The sequence below is a fragment of the Leptodactylus fuscus genome, chromosome 3 (assembly GCF_031893055.1).
Source record: "Leptodactylus fuscus isolate aLepFus1 chromosome 3, aLepFus1.hap2, whole genome shotgun sequence".
NCBI classification, from domain to species: domain Eukaryota; kingdom Metazoa; phylum Chordata; class Amphibia; order Anura; family Leptodactylidae; genus Leptodactylus; species Leptodactylus fuscus.
In genome coordinates, this window is record NC_134267.1 from 134,910,734 (window position 1) to 134,935,191 (window position 24,458).

The 24,458-nt window shown below is 39.6% G+C and overlaps 1 protein-coding gene across 4 annotated transcripts in view; it reads left to right on the forward strand.

Moving 5' to 3' along the window:
* Positions 1-24,458, forward strand: part of DST (dystonin) — a 397,510-nt gene that overhangs the window by 99,641 nt on the left and 273,411 nt on the right. For all 4 annotated transcript variants that reach the window (XM_075268370.1, XM_075268369.1, XM_075268371.1 and 1 more), the window contains exons 5-6: positions 9,145-9,206; positions 17,588-17,677. In XM_075268370.1, the coding sequence (XP_075124471.1) occupies positions 9,145-9,206; positions 17,588-17,677 (152 nt within the window). The remainder of the gene's footprint in view (positions 1-9,144; positions 9,207-17,587; positions 17,678-24,458) is intronic.

Genomic DNA, 24,458 nt, shown 5'->3' on the forward strand with positions numbered 1-24,458 from the left:
GATACAGTGTAGCTCTAGAACATGAGTTATGCTAGGGAGATGAGAGGATTAGATATGTGGGGTTTTTTTCCCGTTACCTTGTGCACATCACTCAGCTTTCCCAATTCCTAAAAGGCAAAAATAGGTAACTTGTTTGGACCATCAAAAATACATCTGTCGAGTTACGGAACAACTATGGAGCCCACAGTATATTTAGTACTCAGCAGTGCCTATGAGAACAATTCCTTGTATGTTAGCTAGCTTTCCCTGGGCCTTGAAAGGAAAATCTGAAATGGCATTAAATAATGATAGAGTAAGGAGGGGACAGGTTTATTTTGGTAGATTTGCTTCAGTAGATTCTATTATAGCTAACTATGGCTTTTTACCTAGCATTCCTGGGATCCTGAAGGACGTAACTGGTTTTTGAACAATTACATAGCTTGGAGTGGAATTTGTTTAGGCGTATTTAGACCTCGCTAGTTCCTATTACACTATTATCTAATATTTTTTCCAATCCTGTTGGGTGCCTGAAAGGCATATCTAGTAAAATATGGCCAATTATGGATTAGGATTTACTTACAAATAGTATTCAGTAGTCCCTACAACAGCTCCATTATTATATATTATATTATATTATATTACTTCAGGTATAAGATAGATAGTATTCAGGAGTCCCTATTATGGCATTACCTGGTATGCTACCCAGACCATGAAAAGCAAGTCTGGCATATTATGCCATACTATCTAGAACATATACAGATAGTATATTGGCAATAATAAGTTCTGGTATTCAGAATGCCTATCCATTGGTTGTTACTAAGATTCCCAAAGCTCCTGAAAAGTAATCATCTATAATATTGCAGGAATATTAGCAATAGTGGACAGGAAGCGCGTGCAGGCAGCCCTTATTCAAATATTTGGAGAGACATTGCCATTTTCCTATACAATGCTTGAAGCTCCAGTCCTATTTACTTGAATAGAAGCAAACTGTACATGCTGCCTGTCCTGGAGACTGGTGATTGCTGGAATATCTGATATTTGGGAGTCCAGGAGTTGGACTCTCACAGGTCACATACTAATAACCCATCCTGTGGATAGATCATCAGTATGAAAAATTCTTTTGGGGCCAGAAAACCCCCATATGGATAGGTGATTAGGCCAATACATTGCTAAGGCTTATTCACACAAAAGTGAAAAACTGCTCTCACATGGTTGACAGTGAATGAGTATTAACTTGTTTGGTCACTCGTGGTCCAATAGAAATTAATTATTCAGTTTAACGGATGACAAAACGGTTTGATGTCTGATTTATGTTAATTAAAAATTAATCAGCGAATTGGTGGAAAAAAAGACTATTTATTCATTTTGTAAAGGGTCCGTTAAAAAGAGATGCAAAGTATAAAATCTTGCATTTGTCAAATTTATCATTCACACATTTTTTTTTCTTTTATTTCAGCCATATTTATCTTCTCTAGCTTTTGACTGTGAAAATGTCTCACTCCAGTAAATGGGTAAACATAGAAGAAACCTCTCTATAAATATTAAAAGATGCAGGGAATTTATATATCATTTTGTAACATTTGGATAAATTTATTGTGAACTAGCCTCTGCCCGCGACTTTGTCTGCGTGTTGTTGTTGGCGATGATCCGCTTATATTTAGCGAAACACGGTTGGCGATGATCGGCCCGCGTCTCGGCTCTGCTACATCTCTGTGTATGCGCAGCATAGCCAGGTGTATGTACATCCCTATGGAGAGCAGACCAAGATGTGCTACAGCCATGCCTCAGCTGTGCTACATCTTGCAGTTTGGATTACTGGGGTTGTCTTCTGTCAGTGTGTGAGCAGCTTCTGTGTTATAAACGGCTGGAACACCACATTCCCCCGTCTTACACACACAAACTCTACACCCCATGTACTCCTCTTGCCTGCATGTTCTCTACTCTCCTGATCTTCCATTAGACTCCATTTTCTGCATCTTCCACACTGTCCGGTTCAATCCCATATAGCTCTGCCCACACAATAGCGTGATCCTATCAGAGAACAGCTCAAGGACCTGTGATGATGTCATCAAGGGTCCTTTAGCACATTGTGAACATAAATTCATTCATAGCAGTCATGAAGCCATTTACTGGGCTAAAAAGTAGCCTATGTTTTAATCCAGGTCACAATTTCAAACAAATCCTATTATTTATTATTATTATTATTATTATTATTATTATTATTATAATTATTATTAATAATAATAATAATAATTTATAATATATTTATAATTTATAATATTAGAATTAGATAGATTAGATTTGTGTTTAAAACAGTGGAAAACATTTTTCATAGACTTAGGCTTTGTTTGTATCTCTGGTGGGATTTCCATGTTTCTGTTCTGTATGGGAACCATATTGGAAAAGATCAGTCATAGGACAGATACAGGTTTGAGATTTTTGACTGTATCCGTTCTAGAAGTGCTTAACAGAATTGCTGACACAGATATGAATATAGCCTTACGAGCATTCATGGGATGTAAATGCTCTACAAATATTTTCTGTTACTTAGATTTATTTTGGAATCTATCCTTTTACATTTAATAATCTGCATAAAAGCATGTATATACCTCTGTCTGTCAGCTAGCTGATCGGATCAATGGCTCTTTGTAGTAAGTCTTGCAGGAATCAATAAGGATGGCAGAAGTAGCTGGAACAGCTCGTACAGTGACCTGGCAACATAAACATACATAAGTGAAAGTATTTGCTACTTGCACAATCTTATTCTGTTACACTGCTATTGGGTATATCCGTCCCATGTGACACTTCACTCAAAAATGACAATTGCTACCTCAGTTCTTTCCTATTCCTTCCAGAGTAAGCAGAAAACTGTGAAAAAATCCTTCTCAATGAATATTGACAGTGTGCAAACACTATTCCATTCTGCAGCACACACATTCCTCCTAACTCTGGCTTTTGTGTTTTTTTTCTGGCACCAAGTGTGTTTGCTTACACCACACAGAGACTTTCAATATGCCACACAATGCACTGTTTGTGTCCAGATGCAACAGTGACAAAGCTCCTGAATATTAAATGCTTGCTAAAACCTCTGGCCCTAAAGCTGGTGGCACTAGTTGTCTCTATTGGGTAACCAGTTCCTAATAATAAAACCATACAAAGAATAATAATGACTGAATCCAAAAAGGAAAAGTTTTCTACAACACCATTTGTTGATTCCGGTGATATGTTGTATAGTAGCAGTCAATACATTTTACTGATATATGTAGGGAATAGTGATTATTGAGTACTATTAAAGACAAACTCGCAGCTCCCCTGATGTTTCCGTTTTAATACATAATGCCCCATCAAATAACAAATCTCGAGCATCTCTTTATAGCTCTTTGTTGCACTGTTCATTTGGTATTCCACCTGGAATAACAATTAATAAATGAATAATTGGGTGATACCATGACTTTGTCCTATGATTGTGCCCCTACACAGTCAGCACAACCATTGGACAGCGTCAGACTGTGTCGTAACAACCCGCAAATGGTTACACCCAGTTGTATATTCATACATTGCTAGGAGGAAAAACAGAAATGCAATGAAGAATGCAAGTACAGCAGGAGAGGTGAAAGGTGTTCTTTAAGCAGTGTGAGGCTTAGGTAAGATGCGGGTTGTAGTCCATTGTAAAATACCATAATATTAGGATAGTAGGACTCAGCTATAGGCTGTTTTAGCCTTGATCAGCGATGATGGATTTCCACAAACAAACCTCTGCTCTTATGTGGAAAGAGGTAAACCAGTAAAGCTCGTTTTTAGAAAATAACCTGTTTTTGGGAACTATTTTTTTTTTTTACAAGGACAGGGACTACTAGGCTAGTGTCAGGAGAAAATGTGGAAAGGGAAACACATCTTCAGTTGTCAAAAGCTTTGATATGTTATTAGGTGAACTCATTTTACATATCTTTTTCTAAAATAATTCTTTAGCAGAAATAGTAAAAGTGGAGGTGAAATTTGTGCTTTGCAGGGTTTGGTGCAGTTGTATCAAATTTAAAAGCAAAATAAAGTATAAATGTATTTTTTAATAAAAGAAAGGTGTATAAAATTACCATATATTATCATGTATTAGAATGAAAAAATGTCTAGAAATTGTGTCCAGATAAACTGTGGAGGCAGCATCCTGATAAATAGTGTCAAACACTACGCATAAAATACTGTTACAGTGTTCAGATAAATAATATATTAATGTAATAAAACCTTTTTGATTCAGCTAGAGTTTTTTTTTTTTTTCTCTGTTAGGGATAGTTCTATCTTGTGGACGTGCTTATGTCACAGACTGTCAACCTGCAAATAGTAGAACATGCATGATCGAAGCAGGAAGTAAACCATAGTTATAGAGGTAGACTTTTCTCTGCTAGATATGAACAGGGTCCAGTTTTCTTGCACTTGCCTTGATGATTGTATTACCAACACTTGCCACTTCTATGGTATGGAGGGGATAGTCGCCTGAGTTGTTATATCTGATTTTATTCAATTTACATTGAGGTTGGTCTAGTTGCCCTTGGTCTTATGAAGGTGACTACAGACCACCAAATCTGATCTAGCTAATGATTAATAGTGATGTAGACAGGGCATATTGAATACTTCTGATGACTCCTCCCTGAATGCTATAAGAGCTCCTTACCTTCTCTAGCAGCACAGTTTGCTGTCTCGGTGATACCTGTAGCAGGTGATGCATGTGACAGTCAGTCTTCAGCTTTTGTTGTTGCCAATACGAGTGTCAGCTCTGCTTCCGAATAGTTAAACATTAAAAATATACAATTAAAGTGACTTTCACTACTGCTTTAATTAATGATGCCTGTTAAATTGATCTCCAGACATATAAGCTTTTTCTAGTCAAAAAGGATATGTTACTTACCCCAAAGTACAATATTTTTCTATGAAGTCTGACTGCTGACCTTCTGGAAGATTAGGGAACTTTCACGGCTGGCAAACATTTTGGATTTGTTATCTACTTTTTAAGCCAATGTTTAACTTTGGATTGAAAATTAACACCACTTAGTATAAAATAGACCGTCATAACATGACCTAAGGACTGTGTAGGGTTTAATGGAAATAGCACAATTCAGTCTCCCAGCATCTTATTCAGACAACCAAGATTTTATTTAACCCTTTCAGTTGTGGGAAGGAGGTCCCTACTCTGCTTGACTAGTAAGATGACTGTCCACCCCAGGCTCAGTATTATACAGTAATGTCCTTTCTTCCTCCATTTAGTCTACCGTATATCTATTTTTGCAGAGTACAGGGCATTTTTCCTATTTGGTGAAACAGAAAGCTATAATCCTTTTGGACTCGTATAACTACTTTTAGGTAGTAACAGCTCAGTTTTCTCTTCCTTGTGGTTTATCACGTTGTGGTCAGCGTAGTGAATATTTGAGGAAGTCATGCTTTCTATGTAATGATGGCTGGCGGTGCGGTCTGTACAATACAGTGGTTATACTTGAAATGACACACTGAAGCTGTTGCTAGTTTGTGTGAGGTTTTTGCATGGGTGTTGCTGGCAGGCAGGCGGGGTTTTTCTCGTCACTGAATTTTCCTTCCTGCAGTGCAAAAGCTAAATCTACTTTATATTGCCATCTGGAAGGGTAGGAAGAATGATGTGGCATCTGCATAGTAGTGAACAGGATCTGAATGCAGTGCTGGTAACTCTCATGTGTTGTATGGGTCAGTATGTGTCATGCTCTGCCTTTGTACTGTTTGTTTTCTAGTGTGTCTGTTTGCTGGACACTTATGTAGCACAATGTGTGTAAATGACTGTGTGCTCTATTCTATGTATTAGTACCGTACATGATGGCTTTATGATGATATTATGTCATGTTTGTTTTATTGCTATGATCTGGATGTCATTAAAGACCATTCACCCCATAAAATCCATACAGTTACTTCAAATGAACAATACATTTACTTAAACATGTTTCATTTTTATATTGTGTACGACAACCAGTGGGTACAATTACAGCTCCCATTTTGACTGTCACCCAGCTTTCCCAGGGTCCTGGTTTTCTAACATCTGCCTCATTGCTATTTATGAATCTGGGAACATTCCATGACAATGCCATTTTATGGTAGACATATATCCAAGTAGCAGATATCTAAGTAAGGAAGAGCTGCATAGAATTTTTGACAGATTAAAAAGAAGAGACTTTTCGTGAGGGTGGGGGTAAAGGGATGTATGCATGTCATAAGTGTGTTACCTCTACTGGTCACACTGGAGAGCTCTTACAAAGAGAAACTCTCACTCCTGAGAACTCAGCAAAATAAAATGTTACATTAACATCCATTGATTTCCAATGGCTGCTCTAGGCTGAAGGAGCTTCTTCTCCTGGCAATAACTGGTTAGGGGCGTTCCATGCACTCGGACCCCTGGCAATAATCTCATCATTGATGGGATGACTGGACAATTTGAGTGGTGTTAGGGTCCATTCACATGGAGGAATTTGGTGCTGAATTTGGCGTTTTTTGGCAGGTCGCGGTTTTTCCATGCAGATTTGGCAAATTCCATGCCCAATCCTGCGCTGATTCTGTATCCCATTGACTGTGCTGGTTTTTGCAGGTGGAATCCACCTGAAGGAATTTTTTTTCTGCTAGTGGAAATATTCCGTGAGTGGGAAAAAAAGCTAGCAGAACCCATTGAAGTCAAAGGGAGTCTTTTTTTACAGCGCTGATTCTGTCGCAGATTCCGCACCAAATTCAGCGCCAAATTCCTCCGTGTGAATGGACCCTAAAGTGGACAAGACACTGAATTCACCTTTATAATAGACTTTAAAGTTATAGCTAGTAAACCTAAAAATATATTTTCCGCATACTTTCATCACAATGTTTAAAGGGGTTGTCCACTTTCAGACCAATATTAAGAAACAAATGTTATTGTTTGTACATAAAAGATATACAATTTTAGAATATACTTTCTGTATCGATTCCTCACAGTTTTCTAGATTTCGGCTTGCTGTCATTCTTTCTGTTACTTCTAGTGAGTAAACGTCTGACCATGGTCATGTGATTTACGGTCCATGGTCATGTGATGAGCACACAGGTGCACAGCTGATTACCAGGCTGATGTCTGATTACTGGGCTGTGACTATAACGAGCAGCACCTGTGTAGTCATCACATGACCATGGACCGTAAATCACATGACCATTGTCAGAGTTTTATCCTCTAGAACAGGGGTGCTCACACTTTTTCAGTATGTGAGCTACTTTATAAACTGACCAAGGCAAAAGATCTACTACCCACTTCTTGTGGGCAGGGCTGGGACGGGCCTGTGGGCAGGAGCGGGGCGGGCATGTGGGTGGGGTCGGGCAGAGCGTGAGAGCAGGAGATAGCGGCGTTCTGTGGCCGACCAGGGATCCCCGGTGTCTGCTTGTTCACAGCGCAGGCTGAGAGTTATCTCTGGACACTGGCAGGCTGGGGCTGTGGCAGTCCCGCCTGCCAGTGTCCGGAGATGACTCTCAGCCTGCACTGTGAACAAGCAGCGCCCCGGCTCCCTCCATCCCTAAGAGCAGGGAGCGCATCATCCCCCGGAGCTGCTGCTGCCTGGCCTGCAAGTGTCCGGAGTGCTTGTTCAGAGCGCAGACTGAGAGTCGACTCTCAGCCTGCACTGTGAACAAGCAGACACCGGGGATCCCTGGCTGCATCCCGCGATCGACCCATACGTCCTTTGCGATCGACTGGTAGATCGCAATCGACGTATTGGGCACCCCTGCTCTAGAAGTAACAGAATGAATGACAGCAAGTCGAAATCTAGAAAACTGTGAGGAATTGATACAGAAAGTATATTGGAAAATTGTATAACTTTTTATTATAAAAACCAAAACATTTGTCGCAAAATATTGGTCTGAAAGTGGACAACCCCTTTAACTTTGTTTCCCAGGCATACATTTGTAGGATTAGATACTGAAATGTTGGTTGCCTGCAACTGCTATTGGGATTGTCACTATTTAGTTTTTACAGTTCCCTTGGAGAATGCAGTAAGTGCCCCTGGCACTTACTAAAAGCAGCTAGAATTTGCATATTCACTTTTTCAGGCTAAGTTACATGCACACAACAGTAAATAATAGCTGTGACTTCACATGGCCGCATTACATTCAACTAAAGTGGATGGGACTATTCACACGACTGTTATTTTATATGTTCCGTTATAGGCCATTTCCTATTCTTGTTCATTTCCACAGACCCCTCCTTACACTAAAATATATGGGGGTATCTGTGAAAACGGGTTCTCCTAGAATGCAAGATGGCCATGAAAAATGGACATTTTTAACTGCCATTTTGCACCTCGGTCATGTGAATGTAGCATAAGACATAGCGAGGGATTTGGAAAGTTTTAATCTAAGCTGTGAGTTTTGTTATTTATTTTTTGGAATGGCAAGAAAATATTTTTTATCATTTTTTGAAAAGAGGATAATTGTGCATACCAAATCGGCATTCAGAGTTATTTAACGGGAGTTTATTCTAATTTTTTTGTTCATTTATTAAGACCCTTTAGGAAAGATGTGACATGATCTATTGTCAGTAGTGTCAGCAGTTTTGGGTCATTGGTGTGATCTATAGAGGTGTGATCTTCTGCTGTCTGGTATGTTATGTAAAAAAGGTGACTTCTGCAAGGTGAGTCAATTATTAGACTCAATGTTCATTGTGAAATTGCAAGATTTAGTATCAAAGGGAAAATGTCAGGTGTTTTTTCCACCATAATCTGGCCCCATCAAGTAATGAATTCTCATTGGTGCCCTCTTTAATCTTTCTGTGGCAGCAAAGTGAAGTTATAAATGTCTGAAAGCGTGAAAAGTTGTATGCAAATCCCCTTAAGTAGTCACGGTGGGCAGGAGCAGCTCCAGATTAGTGACACTGTCCCCCTTGTTAATAACAAGATGAAAAAGTCACTGGACAAAAAAAAAAAAAACATGGGTGAAAAAGTTGAACTTGCAGCACTTCTTTGTCCAGTGTTTCTTTATGCCCGTTTCAACAAAGTCCACAAACAGAGATGCAGATGTGCACCCAACCTGAATCCGCTTTTTTGCTTCTTATTCATTATCTTAAGGAGTATGTTTATATTCTATTTTTAGTACTCTAATTTTCTTTAGCATTTTCCATGAAAGTTAAACAATTTTACTTTGTATTTTCAGATGAAAGAGATAAAGTACAAAAAAAGACATTTACAAAATGGATTAACCAGCACCTCATGAAGGTAAGAGCACTAAAATATTATGCTATACTTTTGTATCATATGGAACACGTACTGTAGCACAACTGGTGTAATCGCCTACTATTGTCATTTATTTATTTTCCAAGTGAATAGTTCAGGTGAGTGTAGTATATCTTGTCAGAAGAAACTGGGAGCGGGAGGAGGAGAAGGAGAAGTCCAGTGAGTGAGAAACAAGCACAGAGAAACAAGCTGCTTGAGCACATAATAAGATTTTTTTTCTTTTATAAAACGTTTCATCAGAATTTTTAAGTGGGTCTTAGGTGGAGTAAGCATTGAAGATGTGAATAAAGCCTGTATGCCTGTTTCTCTGTGCTTCTCATTCCCTCCGCTGCTACTCCCCCTGCCCTCTCTGTAGAATGAACTGCAGCTTGTCATCAATGAAAACCAATGTCTCACCATGAAATGAGCAGTTTAACAGGCAGGAGAGGAGCTGATAGCAGGAAATAGGAGCACTTCCCTTCGATAAGATATATTACTTAGTTTCTTATATTCACATTAATTAATTATTTATTTACAAAAACCTACTTCTATTGACAGGTATTATTTAAAGCATAGGTTTTAATATAAAATCTTGCATTTTTTTAAACCGCTTGTTTAAATTTTACAATTTTAACTGTCATGTGCAAATCAATTGACAAATCCTCAACAGTTTTATGCTGTGGTCACATAATGCAGAAACTCGGTATTTTCTAAACATGAAAATGCAGAGTTTTTCCTACAGGCTTGTATGTGGAATAGTCAACATAAAACATTTTTTTTAAGCAGTGATTCACTACATGTCGCCTTAGCCGTGTTTTTACTGCCGTAGTTTTTTTGTTTTTTAAATCAATTTCAGATTTGCCCTAAGCCACAGGCATATCTGACACTTGTGAACTTTCCTTTTATGTACTGATGTGATTATAAAAATGTCAGATCTGATCATACTGTGCTCAGCCCTCTGTGGGCCTCCATGGTATATGCAGACTAGAACTTGCTATTCCTTGCCAAGCTGGCTCTTTCCAAATATATGTTTTAAATAAGACATCATCAAGCAGAGACAAGTCATAGACTGGAAAAAAGAACATAATATTTAATAGCATGTTACCATAGTGCAGACTGCTGAGACATGAACAAATGAGCTTTTATACCTTGTTATGTGGGCAGCTTTCAGCAGTGGCGGGGGGTAACCCTGCTCTAAATGTAATCCACTTTACATACATAAATAGAAGTAGTGGGTGTCTCTTCCTGGATATTCATTTAGACAGATCCTTATGTTTTAACAGTTAGGCAATTGGAAAATAAAGAACTCCAGCGTTTGCAAGCCTACATAACTGCTGCCGCTTAGATACAATAAACCATGCATAAAGCTTCCACATTTTGCATTCCCTGTAACTGGAGCATGACTGTGTGCCTGCCGGATGACACCTATGTAGGGAAAGAATTAGCATATGAATGACACATTTCCTAGGATAGGAAAAAATGGGTCATTGAGATAATAGCTACTTGTAATGTAGACATTATTAAGTATACATGAATACAGGGAGCATAACACCTGTATATGTACAGTTACAGAACATATCCTGTGCAAACACTTTTTAATGTCTCATTCGCTTTATTCTTTTTACTGCTTGTATACATTGAAGATTCATTCAGTAGACTGTGATTTGCATCCATGCATTTTTTGATGGACAATTCACACTGTCCATCAAAAAAAAAAAAAAAAAAGGTAGTTTGAATAGATTCGTAGACTCTTTTTGTTCTGGAAACAGCTTTGTGGCAGCCAGTCAAAAAACGCTGCAAAATTGACGATTTGCCATGTCCATTACATGGGATGCATTTCTATGGACTAATCTGTGGGTTACACCATTTCCTTTCTAACCAGGGTCCTACTGCATGGGTATGGAGAGAAATGGCATCACTATTATAAAGTCTGTTTATTAGACATTTGTATGAGTTTTTCTTCTCTAAATAAATAACTAATTAGGGTAAGTTCACATGGAGTCTTTTGGTCAGGATTTTGAGGCCGTATCCGCCTCAAAATGGTGCACTGCATCGGCATCCAGTCGCAGCTACCGTTTTTTGGACCTGAACCTGAGGCAGCCTATATGTATGGTGGTATTAGCTGTAGGGTCCTAGGTGTGGGGCTTTATTTTTGGGAGCATTTTGTGCATGACATGGTTTTCAGGTGCACGCCTGCATGTATGGGAATTTTTGAGAACATTAATGGTGTTATTGCACACATAGAAGAAATATGTATCTTTGCAATGGAACCTGTTTGGCAATTGGTTAGTAGCTTTAGAGTAAGGCCCCAGTGCGTAGCAAACTGTAGCCAAAGAGTGCTGTGGAAAAGACTGTGGCGGAAACGCATTGTAGATTTCTCCTCTATGGACGTCTCCCATTATATCTATGCGGAAAATGCCAGCGTTACTACAGGTATAACTGACATGCTACAATTTCTAAAAATGCAACCGTGTTAAAGGTGTTGGATACAAATTCCTACTCTTAGGCAGTGATATAATTTTAAGTCTATTATAGCTATGATTGCGTATACAAGCTACCAATTCAATCTATTCTATCCATAGCTACCTCCTGTATTTCTATCTGAAATAACCCTAATGTTATTTAGGTTCCTCCACTCATCATATTGGTATTATAATGAGACACTAGAAATTCAATGACTGATCTAAAACAAAGAAACAAGAAGCCCCCCTCAACATGTTTTGCCATATACTGGCGTCCTCAGGGGTGCATGGGGTTGTGTATATGCAGCAGGCTCAGCAGCGCCCCTTTTATCAGCTATCCTCCCCTTCTCCTTTGCAAATCAACACCCATCATTGGTTCGTCTGGGTTTGTGCCACTACAGACCCGATCACTACTGAGCATGCTTTTCAACTTAGAGTAATAGCAACAAAGCTCCTACTGGTAGTGAGCATGTCCCTGCGCTTTTCACTAGAGACATAAGTGCCTTATTGCTCATGCTCGCCAACTTAGCTTCAAGGCTCCTAATGAGAACGCTCTATGACTTAGTAAATATTTGTTAATTAACAGACCCTATTACACATGCACATCAAAAAAAACCAAAAAAAAACCCCACAGTTCAATCTGAGCATGCTCCAAAACATAATCATTTATACTGTAAATAGCGGTACTCTAAATATGCATGCAGACTTAATTTTAATGCTATCATTCAAATTGCTTATGGTCAAAAGGTGATACTTCACATGTGTTGCATTGAAAATGTATATGATAATAACCAGGCTCATTCTACTTTACTGGGGAGTGTTTAAATGTCCTAAAGGCCAATGCAGTTTACAAGATATTAAATTATACCTTACAATAATGCCATATGCCATTCTGGTACAGAGTCACTTGGGTGAAAAATCAGTGCATCGAGGAACATGGCTCTGATCCAGCATTAGAAAATCTTCTCAATTGTGTCCATAGAAGGGATAATATTTACTCCAAATGTTTTCATTTTATTCCAGTTGTTTCAGAATGCTGGTGTAACCGCATTAGTACATAGCTTAAAAGGAGCATATATTGTTTTAGCGACCAGGGCAGCATGAGCTACATAAGAGAGTCTTGGTTATGAGTAGACTCAAGGTCCATGTGCTTGTATTGCAAATTGCACTATGTGCCGAGTCCAATTATATTACATAGTTACCAACATTTTGCTAGTGCTGTCTGGGAAATTGTCAGGCAAAGCCATGCAGCCTGCAGGTGTGGCCCTGTACACTTTTATACAGTTATAAGTCCAGTCACACTAATGTGTCCACCTGTCAAAATCCAGAATAACCACCTTTCACAGAGCGGACCGCTGCGAGACGTGCAGGAAGAGAGGGGATGTTGTGGTGATGTTCACTGGGATATTGAGCCATGCTGACTCCAGTGCCATGGCCAGCTGCGCTAGCTTACGTGGTTGAGCATCCATGGCGCAAACAACCCGGTCCCACAGATTCTCGATTGGGTTCAAGTCCGGGGAATTTGCTGGCCAAGGGAGTACGGTAAACTCATCCTGGTGCTCCTCGAACCACACACGTACACTGCGAGCTTTATGACACATCACATTGTCCTGCTGGTAGATGCATCATCCTGAGGAAAAACAATTCACATGTAGGGGTGAACATGGTCCGCAAGGATAGATGCATACTTGTGGTGATCCATCGTGCCTTCCACAATTATGAGTGCACCCAGATGGCTGATGACACGTACATTCTGTGATTGGTTATTTAACTATGACGTCAAAAGTAGGCGGTGGTCACATTAAAATGACTGGACTGTATATATCACCACATCCCCTTTAGACACTAAATGTAATGAAAAGTCCCCTGTTTTTGGACTAAATTGGCATATAAAGTTCCCAAGTCATATATTAAATGACTCTTATGAAATGAGTGTTATGTTTGATAAGGTTTTTTTTGTAATCCTATGCCACATCAAACAGGGCATGTTCCCTGCTAATAAATGTGGAACATACAGAAAAGGGGAGATATACTGCTTGTATGCTGCTCCAGCATTAGAGGGAGTCTGTCATTAGGAAATTGGTATCAAACTAATGTCATCACCTTGTAGAGCGGCTTCTACACTTTCCAAAGATGCCTTTCTTATGCTCTACTGCAGCTCTGAAATGAAATGAGATACAAATCAGTGGTTTATTCTTATGTAAATTAGCTGAAAAGTGCTTTAGGGCCACGATTTGGCCATGACAAAACCAATGGTGTTTTACAGTACGCACAATGAGCATAGTATTCTGGCTAATCCCATCTACACACATTACAGAAAAATATCCAAGGCGGAAATGCTGCAGTTTCAAAAACCATCATCAGTTACACTTACGGAAATGCTGGCATTTTCCATATAGGTGTAATAGGGACTGGAAGTCTGCAGTGAAAAACTCTGTGGACATTCTGTGAAAAATGCTGCGGAGAAAAACACTTTGTGTTTCCACCACAGTCTTTTTTACAGTGCTTTTTGGCAATGATATGCTACATGTAGCCTTAGCTTAGGGGCATTTCCTAAACTCCTGGGAGTTCACTCTCCACTCTGAATAGCCAACCCTAACTGCAGACAAAGTGTGACAAAGTAGAAGATGTCACTTAAGCAATAGGGGGTGGAGCTGGTCATCAGCTAGAGGCAGGTATATAGAACAGAGAGGGAAGACCCAGCAAGAGAAGAAACGCCCCTAAATCCCTTCTCAGCTATTTTACATAATATAAAAATGCTGATTTTCCTGAAAACGGAGCTGCAATGCAGAATAAGAAAGGCATCTTTGGAAAGTGTAGAAACTGCTCTACAAGGTACTATATATTATTATACTGTACATTAGCTTGATACTGATTTTCTAGCTGACAAATTCATGTTAACCCTTTCCCAATATAGTCATTTCTTGTTTTTTGATTTTAGAACCACAAGGTGGTTCAGCCATTTTGTTAATTTTCCACTACAGCATTTTCCATTTGGGAATAATATTTTTATATGATTGTAGTTTGCCCATTTTTTAAATACGTTTGTTGTTCGGACATAGACATGTATACTTTGTTTATGGTTAGTTTTTTTTTTTAGTTTTTTTATTTTTTTACTTGATTTACTTAATTTTTTTTAACATTCTTCCCCTAGAAGACTTGACTCTACAATCTTTAGATCGCTTATTCCGTAGACTACTAAACACAACAAAATCTGAACCAAAATATTTATATAAATCGCATTCATGTAATATGTTTACAGCAAAGACTAGCCGAAACTGAAAATGTAGAAAAGAGCACTTAATTTTGGTAGGAAATTCAGTTGCTTTATTTTTAGCAATAGCACCCACTAGCAATATTCCCCATCAGCGCTCAGATTTGTGCCTCAGGTAGAAAAGAATCTACAAACACCCCAAAATACAAAAATATGTAGTGTTTGCTTTTTTACTCATTTTATGTCTCAGTTTGCTGTGTCAGACTCTTGCTAGCCGCATCAGACTGACTTGTATTATATACAGTATATTGTATTGTATATTCTTTTCTGACATTCAGTGGACAGCAGTACATGTTGACTAGACATGCATATAGCTAGCAAAGCGGGCGTTCCATATCACATAAGAGAGAAACATAATACAGAAAGCTGCATTATATACACATACACAGTGTGGTACCATGTGCTATCCATGGCTTCCTGTATGCCATGGACATGTTCATAATGCCACTGGTGTTAAGTCCCAACTTCATTGTAACTTTTATGCAACTTCTTTTACTACACAATGCCAAAACAGATGGTTTGACACAAAACAGACACCAAACCAAAGCTGCATAACAACACCCAGGTGGTTTAGTGGCCACAGACCTAGTTGCAGTCTTAAAGGGATTCTTTCATTGAAATGCTATTTTTTTGTCCCTTAAGAAAGGCTATTCTTCTCCTACCTTTAGATGTCTTCTCCGTGCCGCCGTTCGTAAGAAATCCCGGTTTTCTTCAGTATGCAAATGAGTTCTCTTGCAGCACTGGAGGCGGTCCCCAGTGCTCAAACAGCACTGGGGGCATCCCCAATGCTGCGAGAGAAATCTCCATTGCCTCCTCCATCTTCTTCTGGAACGGCCTCTCTCTCCGCGTCTTCTGGTGCTGGGTTCAACCTTCTATGCATGCACAGTTGGCTCTGCCATATCGGGCCTCTGCCATCCATCAAGATATTCCAATGGTTTTGGAGAATTTCAAAGATATCTCTATGTATGATCATCATACGTAGCAATAATTCTACACATATAAGGGTCATTTCCATATCCTCTGGGGATAGGAAGTTCACCTCTATCCCTATCAGATGCATGAGTGAGTGACGTTTTAATAAATCATGATAAGAGAGATCTAGATTGTGTGTTAAGCTCCTCAGGGGTGGAACAGTTCCTCCAAATTCTGTGGTATCCCATGTTTTAACGCCAGTGGCTTCTCCAGTGCAACAAGTTATTTGTGGCGGTGTTTTTCAGAAGAGGGTTGAGGAGAATTCCCCATGAACATTTTTCCACAATTTTACATCAAGGAAAGCAATGGGATGTTCATTGATCTCATATGTAAGTCCTAGGCCAACATAGTTCTAATTTAAAGCAGTCACAAAGTCAATAAATTGATTTTTAGAACCTGACCACATAATAAGAATATCAATATAACGGTATTGGGAAACAGTATTGGATCCATACTGTCTATTCAGAGGGAAAGACAAACTGGTTATGAATTTTTGGTAATCTATAGAGCGTAGCATACTGAAATGTAGGGGAATCAGTGAAAACAGATGCCCCTCGAGTAGAAAATGGGCGTGAAAAATGGATGTTTTGTGTCTCGGACGTGTGCATCAAGCCTTTGGTCTTACTCACTTGACTATGCCCATATCAGCCTGTTCAAGTCCACATGAGGGATTCACATGGCAATGAATAACAGCCATGGAACACAGCCATCACATGGCCATTATAGAGCCCATGTACTGTATGTCAATGGTTGTATTCACACCCATCGTATTTCTGTGAAAAGCCCTGCAGGATATGTTTTTGGGTTTTTTTTGCTTCGTTCCACCACGTGGGGCCTTAGCCTAACATGCTGTGCACCACATTTATAAAGGTTTTTAGAAACCTTTAGGATTTTTAAAATTTGAGGGTAAACTAAGCCAAATAATAATAGAAGGTGTAAAGTTAGACTAGACCTTCTTAGAATATCATAGATTTATCAAATAACACCAGACACTTTGATAAATGTGTTCAATGTGTCCTCAAAATGGGCGTGTGACGGATATTGCAAGCATGTCTGTCACACAGCTGTTTTAGGGCTTACTCACACAACCATGAAGACCAGACATGTGGTGGCCGTTTCAGCAATGTCTGCCACACATCCATTTTGAGAACGCATTGAACTCAATGTGTCTATTCACATGTTTATGTCACATTTGTTTGACAGCCATCAAAAAACTTAACATGCATCTTTTTTTCCGTAAAAATGGACATAGATTGGGGCATGTGAATAGTCCCATTGAAATGCACGGATTCTATAATGGCCATGTGCCGGTCATTTTAGCAACTACCATTTGAATAATGGCTGTCCTTGCACTTGCATGAACACAGAAGGTCTTAGGATAGCCTTACACATTAGACATCCATTATAGGATTGTACGAACAATTATGGGATCATTTGTACGGAAATGTGAAAAGCAGATCAACTTATTCTGTATTTTTTATGTCTCAGGATTTGTGAAAAACAGCACTCATTCATTGATATGATGCATAAGCATCAGTTAAAAAAAATGGATGTGCTTCCATTGTGCTGTATTTCAATTTTGTTGTCTGATTGAATACATTGCAGACACCACACATACTTAATGTTCAGATATGTGAATAAGGGCTTACAGTTAATATATTTGTCTTATAATGCAGGTACGGAAGCATGTGGGAGATCTGTATGAAGATCTGCGAGATGGACATAACCTGATCTCTTTATTAGAAGTACTTTCTGGAGATACCCTGGTAAGTCTTTTTTATTATTATTATTGTTATTTATTTATTTTTATGATTTTAATTGTTATTTCATTTAATCGCAAAATACTGCAGTATGATTATGCTGCATAATATGCTTCCAATTTGTTGTGTTCGTCATTAATTGTCCTCAAGTGAAAATGAATGTTTTTGGTTCTAGGCTTCAGGAACATAGTTACCAACTAACACACAAAAATGTTAGGGTAAACTCACAGGGCCCAGAGGTATAGCTTCAAATTCTAGCACCCACCATGCAAAATGAGCAACACATTCCCCTTGTTAGTGTTGTATTTTTTTTTTTTTTTTTTTTACAGTAAACCCCCTCAGGCACCATGACAGTGAACGCAACTGTTAAAAAGCTGCAATGCCATTAAGGCAACGTAGGCATAATGTAACATTCTTCACTAATTGACTTCCGTTGTCAAAGGTGGTAGTCCACTGTATGCTGCATTTGTTAACTTTCTTATACTTTCTTATGCCACGCCAATAGCGGGAAAAAGGACAATGCTTGCCCACCATCTGGTAAATTAAGTCCTGTGGATACATTTCATGCTTAAATTGGGAGCATTTCCCATGATTTACACCAAACATTAGGTCTGACACAGTGTACAAGAGCCTAAGAGGAAAAGCATGATAAACTGGAAACACACACGCAGTTTTTGTAACATTTTTGTTACAGTTTCAGGCCGGGGTTCCACGTAGCGTAAACACTGTGATTTTGCCATGGTGGAAACACTGCAGCAAAAATCGCAGCATTTTACACTTTCTACAAATTGGGTAGGATTCTGGATAATCCCATTCACGTATTGCACAAAAATATCCGCAATAGACATGCTGCAATTTCCAAAACTGTTGCGGTTTTGGAAATCGCTGCATTTGAATTACACCTATACTGGCAGTTTACCTATAAGTATAATGGAAGCAGAAAGTCCACAGAGGGAACCAGTGTAGTTTTTTCCGTAGTGCTTTTCTGCTGTGGCTCTATGTCGGCTTTTACTGATTTTATGATTTCTAATGTTAGATTAGCCCTGGTATCTGAAATATTCTATTCTGAGATTAAGGCTGAGGCCCCACGTTGCAGAAACTCCACATTTTTTTGTTGCAGTTTTTTGAGCCAAAGGCAGGAGTGGATTTAAAGGGATTCTATCATTAAAACAACATTTTTTTCTCGATAACATGTAGGAATAGTCTTAAGAAAGATTATTCTTCTCCTACCTTTAGATGTCTTCTCTGTGCCGCCGTTCGGTAGAAATCCCAGTTTTCTTCAGTATGCAAATGAGTTCTCTCACAGCACTGGGGGTGGTCCCCAGCGCTCAAACAGTACTGGGGGCGTCCCCAGTGCTGCGAGAGAACTCATTTGCATGCAGATGAAAACCGGGATTTCTACCAAACAGCGCCACAGAGAAGACATCTAAAGGTAGGAGAAGAATAACCTTTCTTAAGGCTATTTCTACGTGTGATCGACAAAAAATTTGATTTTAATGATAGAATCCCTTTAATTTGGCCTTATACATACTCTTATATTGTGTTTTTCAAGTCTTAAATGGGCCACTAACTTTTCAACAAACTTTGCATAAATCAATAGTGCAAGAAAATATAGTAAACTCTAATATATCTTATTACTGAAGAATGCTTTTTTCTCCACTCATTTGGTTCTATTCCTCTTCCCCACTTACTCCTAAACTGACATTTACTTTGAAATCTCTCCTAAATCCGTCTAGGGGACAGATACAGGCCGCAGATGTATCAGATTATAAAGTCCATGAACAGGGTTTGGGGGAATGAGCAGGAGCTGAATGAGAGAGAATAGAAGCGCAGGTAGAGGTTATCCTTAAATGATCTTGTTGAAACTTTTGAGTGAGATGCTGAGAGCTAGGGATCACAGTCTCCTTTATTTTGTGTGTAGTGTATGGGGAAAGACCGTATCAGTTAGTCTCCCCGCACCAAAAAAGCCCTGCGGGTAAAAAAAAAGGGGTGGCAATGCATCACGGTTTTTCCCATAGTGCTCTGCACAAAAAGTTCTCAAAGTTTTCCTCTGCAGACTTTCTGCTTCAGTTATACCTATGTTATACCTATAGGGAAACCGCCAGCGTTTCCATAGGTATAATTAACATTCTCTGGTTTCCAAAACAGCAATGGTTTTGAAATCACCGCATGTCTACAGCACGTATTTTACCGCAAAGTGGGTTTGAGATTTGCTAAAATCCCATCCACTTTGCTGTGACTGTAAAACACCACGTTTTTACCACGCTGGTTACGCCACGGGCAAGCCGTCTACGCCACGTGGGATCCCGGCCTCATGGAGCACTGAAAATTTGAACATAGAGGGAGTACTATTGAATTACAGGGTGTTTTTTGAAAGGTTAGGTATATTTTAAAGCAAAGCCTATGAAAAACATCACACTCTGAGTATTTTGCTCTTTGAAAGAAAGTTGCTGACAGTAAACAAAATTCAGTGTATGTAGTGTGGTGAAGGTAGCTGAGTAGCAGCAATGGTGCAGACCCAACCAGTGTGAGACAGGGACACAAAATCTGTAGCAAACAGGTTTATTTAGAAAAAACAGCAAAATAATTAAACTTTAGCTTCAGGTACAAAATAAGAAAAAATAAAATACAGACTTAACTTCAGCCAAAAGAATGTCAATCAAAACCCTGCACTAACTAGACATTAAAAGAGTATTCAGGCAATTTTTTTTTTTAAATGTCCGTTAGTGCTATTAATGGGTTTTTAAATGCACCCATATACTTTACCTGGGTTTTGAGTGATTCTTGGGTGTCTGTGGCAGCAGCTGATATTTCCTGCTTTTGTTTACATCTTTCAGCTTCCTACTAACTTCCTCACTAACCCCTCTCACCGTACTCCCTCCTTCTTCACTCTCCCCCATACCACTCCTCCCTGTCTCTCTAGCTATCTCACCCTTCCCTACCTACTCATATTATATACTTACTCTCCACGCTTCTTCCTGTGAGACGACCCCTCCTCCTCCTGTACTGATTCAGTCTTCTCCAGCGATGATTTACCTCTACTACTTATGTGTGGATACCCTGTAGAGGTGAATGACGGGCAGTGGCTCACACAGTGGTGAAGAGCACGCACCCCGACAAATCATTACAGAGGGAGGAGCCGTCTTGCCAGAAGAAGCCTGGGTGGTAAGTATAATGAGGTGGATGGGAGGGAGTAGTAGTGATGATCTGTTTCTGGAAATGGGGAAACGGATCGTCACCGGATAGTCAGAAAATGTCCTGGGGCGGTCACATGATATGGGTAACTAACCATTTTTGATAAATTATGTTATTTAGAAAGTAGAAGAGGGGAGGGTGTTTAGACTAGAGTAGGGATTACTAGTTATCCTAGACAATCCCTTAAAAGTACTTAAAAAGCTAATTGAGAAGGTATAACGTGCCCAAAATCAAAAGAAAATTATAGGTGAGTAATCTATAAGGGATGTTTAAAATATAAACATTATTAATTAAGTAATTCATAAAAGACACTAAAAGGATAGAGTGTCAGACACTGACAAAAATTGGGCTAACCAAGCCCAACCCAAAACTGAGTGAGTACAAATCACTCAGCTAAAAAATAATGACTAACATGCCAAGGTTATGTTATTTCCCCTCTAAATTATGGCAGATAGTCATTCACCCACTAATGAAGGCAAATTTCCTCAGGACCGTATAGCCTATACCTCAGGACTGTAACTCCATTGTCTATTAAGTATATCTTGTTTCTACAGCGGAGAGCTAAATAACTGTGGTAATTATAGCTTCAGTAAGGCAGATAGCTGTGTTGATGATAACAACTTCTGTACTCAACACTGAAAGCCTCCCTCCAATGAAGGTAAGTAGCTGTCTAAAAAACTGCAACCACTATACTAGGTCCCTCTGCCACAGCTGACTATACACCTATCTCCAGCTGATATAGGAGTAAAGCCTTCAAGAGATCGGTAAGATAACTAGCTTGACGCGTTTCAGTATACTGGCTATAACCTAATGCCAGCATACATTTTCAGAGGCATAAGTAGCTAACTGGGAGGTGGTATGACCACTTTTGATGTTTATAGGAATAGTGTCAGTACAGTCATCTGTGGCTGAGGGACCTAGTATAGTGGTTGCAATTTTTTAGACAGCTACTTACCAGTGGCGTAACTACCGCCATAGCAGCAGAGGCAGCTGCCACAGGGCCCGGGACATTAGGGGCCCGTTGACAGCTGCTACTGCTGCATTTTTTTAAATTTTTTTTTTAATAGGCTGTGACGGACCCAATTTACTTACCGATCCTGGCTGGCCCGGGATTGGTAAGTGACACCGCGGGCCCCACAAAGACTATTATTATACTCGGGGGGTCTTTGCAGACCCCAGAGTATAATGATCGGAGGCCCGGGAGAGGTAAGAAACATAAAAAAACACTGTTACTTACCTCTCTACGATCCGGGCAGGCTTCGGCCTAGTTGTCTGACGTCCCATGACCCCGGCCTGTGTCCCGGGTCATGTGACGTCCGACGTCATTGAAGAAGAACAACAGGGGAGGCCGACAGCGTAGATGCCGGGGGACAGGTAAACAACAGTAGTTTTTTATGTTTTTATTCCCCCGGGTCTCCGATTATTATACTCTGGGGTCTGAAAAGACTCCAGAGTATAATAATTATTTATGAGTGTCCACAGTGGGGCATAATACTGTGTGCAGGGGCCACTGAGGGACATAATACTGTGTGCAGGGGCCACTAAGGGACATAATACTGTGTGCAGGGGACACTGAGGGACATAATACTGTGTGCAGGGGCCACTAAGGGACATAATACTGTGTGCAGGGGACACTGAGGGACATAATACTGTGTGCAGGGGACACTAAGGGACATAATACTGTGTGCAGGGACCATTAAGGGACATAATAGAGCACGCAGGAATGTGGAGGAGGGGGTCGGTCGAGGCCTTTGGCGTCGGGAGGGGGGCATGTCAAAAGTTCGCCACGGGGCCCCGCCATTCCTAGTTACGCCACTGCTACTTACCTTCATTAGAGGGAGGCATTCGGTATTGAGTACAGAAGTTGTTATCATCAACACAGCTATCTGCCTTACTGAAGCTATAATTACCATAGTTATTTAGCTCTCCACTGTAGAAACAAGATATACTTAATAAACAGTGGAGTTACAGTCCTGAGGTATGGGCTATATGGTCCTGAGGAAATTTGCCTTTATTAGTGGGTGAATGACTATCTGCCATAATTTAGAGCGGAAATAACATAACCCTTTGGGATGTTAGTTATTATTTTTTAGCTGAGTGATTTGTACTCACTCAGTTTTGAGTTTGGTTAGCCCAATTTTTGTCAGTGTCTGACACGCTATCCTTTTAGTGTCTTTTATGAATTACTTAATTAATAAAGTTTATATTTTAAACGTCCCTTATAGATTACTCACCTATAATTTTCTTTGGTCTTAAAAGTACTAACTGTACGAGTGGCTTACTACCAACTACACAAGTAAACAAAAATAGCGCAATACAGTCTCACCAGATTCTGTGTGTCACTACAGACCCAGGCACCTTCTCTTGCTCCTAAGATCTGCCCTAAAGTGCAGGCTCTGCAGCCCTTTATGGCCCAGTAACGAGCCCAGGACCCACACCTTGGTTCACGCCTACTCAAGACATGCCCTGGTCCACACATATGTCAGAAACCTGAGGCTGATATATGGGTACTCCAACACTCTGCCTTACACCTTCTCACAATAGACTTTATAGTGATTTGTTCCAAACTTTGAATACACATCTACTCACACTGTCCCCCCATCAAAAAAAAACAAAAAAAACATACGAACAAAAAACAAAGCCCTGCCCTGCATGTGACTTCAGGTTAAATATAGCAGATATATTCTTATTGTGGTTAGACATTTTGAATAGAAACAGCCATTCACAGGTTTGCAGGTCTTCACAAAAATTCTGCTATATTTACTCAACCATGGTTTTCTGCTGCAGAAATGAATTTCACTTCTACCATGTGTAACCATGCCCATAAGCCATGTGCATGGGGCCTTTAATATGGTGCAAGGGGTCCCCACAACTCCTTAGGTACTCCACGTGCTGCTCTATGATGTCTGCACATGGTACCATATCACAGTAATATTCTCCTCTCATAGAATATCATATTGTGGAATTTCAGAAGACAAAAATTGCTATTTTACATTCCCAACAAAGTGAGTGAGATTTTATTTAATCTCATCCTCTCATGGCAAAAAACACAACATTTTCAAAAACATAATTTTACCTGCAAGAATGCTGTGTATCCTTAAAGATTGTGGAGGCAGAAAGGGAAAACACAGTGAAAATGTAATTGAAAATAAGAGTCTTGCTGTTTTTTTTGTTTTGTTTTTTATTCCTGCATTTCCGCTGCTTTGTTCCCACAGCATTCATAGTTGCGTTTTGCCACATGTGGCCTAAGGCTAAGGCCCTACATTGTGAACTACAGCTAAAAAACGCATTAGAAACGCATTGCATTTTGTTTTGCAGTGTTTTTCATTGCTTTATTCTTCTGTGTTTTTTTTTCCCTTATTAAATCTATAGGGAAAATGCAAACATTTCCTCAGGTAAAATTAACATACTGTGTTTTCCAAAAACACAGCTTTTCTGCAGAATTTTTTTCCTCCACAATGTGGAGGAAAAACACATTTTTTTTCTGCTGCGTTTCCACAGCAGCCAATAACTCTGCGTTTCTACGACATGGGGCTTTAGATTTAGCATAGTAATGTTCTGGTGGACCACGCCACAATTTTCCTTTTCAAGT